Source organism: Penaeus monodon, chromosome 39 (assembly GCF_015228065.2).
Source record: "Penaeus monodon isolate SGIC_2016 chromosome 39, NSTDA_Pmon_1, whole genome shotgun sequence".
Taxonomy (NCBI): Eukaryota; Metazoa; Arthropoda; class Malacostraca; order Decapoda; family Penaeidae; genus Penaeus; species Penaeus monodon.
Window position 1 is genome coordinate 12,800,904 of NC_051424.1, and position 5,648 is coordinate 12,806,551.

General features: G+C 27.5%; 1 protein-coding gene across 1 annotated transcript in view; it reads left to right on the forward strand.

Moving 5' to 3' along the window:
- The window catches only part of LOC119597470 (spermatogenesis-associated protein 20-like), a gene marked incomplete at its 3' end in the record, with an annotated part of 30,157 nt that extends 28,257 nt beyond the window's left edge, over nt 1–1,900 (forward strand). The window contains 1 exon segment of the mRNA XM_037947046.1: nt 1,691–1,900. Coding sequence (XP_037802974.1) covers nt 1,691–1,900 — 210 coding nt within the window.
- Nucleotides 1,901–5,648: the final 3,748 nt, after the last annotated feature.

Sequence of the window (5,648 nt, forward strand, 5' to 3'; positions counted from 1 at the left end):
TATATTATATATATAATCTTATATATATACAACACACACACACACACACACACACACACACACACACACACACAACACACACACACACACACACACACACACACACACACACCACACACACACACATATACATGCATATATATATATATATATATATATATATATATATATATATATACTTATAATATATATATATGTATATATATATATATATATATATATAATTTTTATTTTTTATTTTTATTTTTTTTCCGTAGGTTCATGTCTGAGCCGCCGTGATCACAGCATGTTACTAATTGTAGTTTTCATGTTTGATGATATTTATATATATATATATATATATATATATATATATATATATATATATATATATATATAACATATATATAAATATATATATAATATATATATATATAATATATATATATATACATATATAAAATATATATATATATATATATATATAATTATATATATTTTTATATATTATATTTTTATATTCCGGTAGGTTCATATCTAGCCTATCAAATTATACTTATATATTTATTTTATTTTGTGAGTACTACTATAAGTATGACCTATATATAAAGTAAAATATATACTATATATATACCTGTATATAATATTGATATTAGTATAATTATAGTATCAATGATATCAGTATCCTACAATTTATAAAATTGTATTACAATCATATATATTCTTACCTATATATGATTATCACTAGTCAAATTATTTATAGATATACTATATGAAAAATTATATATATATATATAATTACAATTCATAATATATTATTTATATATATTTATAACAATATATAGATATTAATAATATAAGATCTTACATATATTATATATATATATATATATATATATATATATAATGTATATGTATATATATATATATATATATATATATATATATATATATATATATATATATATATATATATATATATATATATATATATATATACATATATATATATACACATATACAAATGTGTATATATTTATTTATATCTTTATATATATAATTTCTATGTTTATCTCTTTATATATTCATGTATTTATATATGAATACATGTATTTTTACATGTATTTATATATATATGTATATGTGTAATTATATATATATATATATAATATATAATATATATATGAATATATATATATAAATATATAATATAATATTATATATAAATATATATATATAAATATATATTATATATAATATATATATATATATATATATATATATATATATATATATATATATATATATATATATATATATATATAATGTATACATTGTATAGATATACATCTATATATATATGTATATAAATATATTTAGTATCTATTTTACATATATATGTACGTATATATATGTATATATATATATATATACATATATACATATATATACGTGTGTTTATATTATATATATATATGTCATATTTATATATCATATATATTATATATGTATCATATATACACATGTATGTACATACATATATCATATATATTATGTAAGTATCATATATATACATATATATGTATATGTGTGTGTGTGTATAAATGCAATTTGATATGTTGTATGTATATAATATTATATATATATATATATATATATATATATATGTACACATATACATACATTTTTGTAATATGAATTTTTTTCGTAGTGTGGAGGATTCTACAGTGCTGAAGATGCTGACTCATTGCCAACACATGATGCCAAAGAAAAACGTGAAGGAGCTTTTTGTGTTTGGACTTACGAGGAAATCAATCAACTTTTGGCTGGTCCTGTAAAGGAAGGTCATGATACTACTCTTGCTAATGTATTTTGTCATCACTTCTCTGTTGCAGAAGGTGGTAATGTAAATCCATATCAGGTAGGAGATAATGTTCCCTTATTGGTATAGCTCTGTATGTATTTTCTGTCTCTTTGTGCCTCTCTCTCTCTCTCTCTCTCTCTCTCATGTCTGTTATTCCCTTTACATATATATATATGTGTGTGTGTGTGTGTGTGTGTGTGTGTGTGTGTGTGTATGTGTGATGTATATATATATAAACACACACACACACACACCACACACACACACACATATATATATATATGTATATATATATATGTATATATATGTATATATATATATATAAATATGTATATATATATATAATATGTATATATATATAAATATATATACATATATATATAAATATATATGTATAAAAAAAAGAATTATATATATATATATATATATATATATATATATATATATATATATATATATAATATATATTTACATACATACATACATATATATACACATACATGTACACACATACACATACATATGAATATACATATATGCATATACATATTCATACATGTATGTACATTCATATTATATATATATATATATATATATATATATATATATATATATATATATATATATATATATATGAATATATATGAATATATGTGTGTGCGTGTGCGTGTGCGTGTGTGTGTGTGTGTGTGTGTGTGTGTGTGTGTGTGTGTGTGTGTGTGTGTGTGTGTGTGTGTGTGTGTGTGTGTGTGTGTGTGTGTGTGTTTTCTTACCTATATATTCATATACATATATATATATATATATATATATATATATATTTTTTTTTTTTTTTTTTTTTTTTTTTTTTTTCTCTTACTTAGTTGTTTCAATATGGGAAAAGAGCTAAGCTCAGAAGGTTCTGTCTGCTATATTTGAATTATCATAATTTTTTAAATTGATGCACATTTTTGGCATACATAGTATTATCTGGAAGATTGTTCCAAATTATCAAAATTTTTAAAATTGATGAACATTTTTAGCATATACAGTGTTATCTGGAAGATTGTTCCAAATTGTGTTCAAAATTATAGTCATCTTTGTCCAACTTCACCCTTTTTCATCCTTCTTCCAAAGAAGTAAGACCTATTTTCTGTAGTTTATCTTCATACCTCATATCAGTTAGAGTAGGTTCCGATCTTGTGGCTGCTCTTTTAACTCAGAGTAGGTTCCCATCTTGTGGCTGCTCTTTTAACTCTTTCTATTTTATCTTTATAATATTTTAAGTGTGGACTCCAAAACCACTGCACCATACTCAAGACATTGTCTGTTATCCTTTTTTGCAATTTCACATCTGCAAACATATTCAAGTAACTACTGGGCTTATGTTTGACCCTAAATCATTTATGAAAATGATAAACATAACTGACGCCAAGACCGATCCTTGAGGTACTCCACTAGTTACTTATCGCCATTTAAAGTGCTTCTCTCTAATTATAATTCTCATCTGTCTTTCATGAAAAAAGTCTTCCATCTATTCAAGGAGTTTGCCTTTCACTCCACCTAGGTGTTCTAGATTCCATAATAGTCTTTTATGAGACAACTTATCATATGCCTTCTTAAAGTCTAAGGCTGCACTGTATTTCAGAAGCTCTGTCATAGAAACAGAGGAGATTAGCTACACATGACCTTCCTTCCCCAAAGCCAAATTGTTTATTTGATATATCTTGTTTTTCAAGTACTTCAACCCACTGTTTCCTAATTTTCCCTTCTAACTGCTTGCATACTACACTAGTTAGCAAAACTGGTCTACAGTTAGGGGATTTTATTTGTTGCTGTTCTTGTATAAAGGTGTAACATTGGCAAGTTTCCAACCTTTTGGTAGTTTTCCTTGTCTCACTGAATTTTGGAATATTAACAGTAATGGAGTACATAATTCTTCAGCACATTCCCTCAGAACCCAGTTAGATATCTCATCTGGTCCTGTTTTTAGTCTTGTCTAACCCTTTCAATATAAGGCCGCGGTAGCCGAATGGTTAGAGCATCGGACTCAAGACTGTCACGACGGCAATCTGAATTCGAGGGTTCGAGTCACCGACCGCCGCATTGTTCCCTTGGGCAAGGAACTTCACCTTGATTGCCTACCTAGCCACTGGGTGGCCAAGCCAGCCCAAGTCAAGTGCTGGTCTCATGCCCGGATAAATAGAGAGAATGATTACCTAAAAAAGGTACCACCGGCACTCTCCGTGGAAAGGAACTGGGGACCCTGCCATGTACTCACTCCAAGAGCATCACAACATGAAAACTACAATTACGTATCATGCTGTGACCACGGCGGCTCAGACATGAACCTACCGTTAAAAGAAGAAGAACCCTTTCAATGGGTCTTTTATTTCATTCTTTTTGAGTGTGATATTTTCAACATTCTGATATTTGTTTGTACAGTTGCTTGACATTTCAAAGTATGGGTCTTGAGCATTAAGGATTTTACACCTTTTCTCTTCCTTAGTAAAAACAATGTTATTGTCTTTGATGACGCTAATTTGATTTCTACTTTTAGTCTTACTGTTTATGTAGTTAAATAAGAGCTTTGGTTGTTTGAATATATTGGTTTATCTTTTTCAAAGTCTAACTTTCACATCGCCCTGAGATTGGCTGCCTAAGATCCTGTCTTCTGACTTCTCCAAGGATTGTTTTGTTTTCTCTACTTTTCTTGCATTTATCATTGAACACTATTGGCCATTTCTTCTCTTATTTTGAATCTTGATACAAATTTTTCTACTCCTTGTTTATAGGCTTTGCAAAATTTAGAATATTGTATATCAGGCGGGTTTCCCAGTTTATGCCATCAAAGAAATCTTTAAGGCTTTTTTAATTACCCCTCTTGTAATTGTACTTTCCTTTTCTTACAATGAGTTTTTCATGTAGCAGATAGTATTTTAGCTTAATTACTACATGATCACTTTGTCCTTGAGGAGGGCAGTACTCCATATCCTTAACGTCCTCTTTGTGCTTTGTAAATATTAGTCTAGCCCTCTTATCCTGGTATTATCTGTTTCATTTTAGTAGAGATAAAATTAATTTATGATTTCTAGTAATTATGCATTACACGAATCTGGCTGAGGTCTGGGATCAAAACTTTCCCTGTCATATTTGCTATTAAAATCCCCTTTTACAAGAATTTATTTTGCATTAGTTTCTGAAGGTTGTAGCACTTCTTTCAGGCTCTTTAACATTTCTTGAATAAGTTTTTGGTAATTTTCTTGTGACCACACTGACATATGAGGTGGCATGTACATTGTGGTTATTATTATATTTACTCTGTTTGTTTCTCCCTCAAATTCCTTTAGTTCTTCTATGGGATCTTGCTGAATCTCTATCTCCTTTATAATAATTCCTTTTACTTGTTAATATTGCTACCCCCTTCCATTTCCATTTGCCCTATCTCTTCTCCAGATACTATAGTCTCTGAGTCCTAACGCAGTGTGTGTGTGTGTGTGTGTGTGTGTGTGTGTGTGTGTGTGTGTGTGTGTGTGTGTGTGTGTGAGTGTAAATATATATTTGTATCAGGAAGAGGAAAACCAACATGGCTGAGAACTTCATTACGCAATTGCAAACGTTTCGGAGATGCAGTCTCCATCATCAGCGCTACAAAAAACAGGGAAAATTAATTTTAATACACATACAAAATAATAATAATAATACAAAGTGAAAAAAAACATAATAAATCATTAAATATAAACTACCACCCACCCATTTTTTGGTTAGTACCTTTACACATTACTTTTTCTGGCCATGACTATTAATATATAATATGATCCAAATT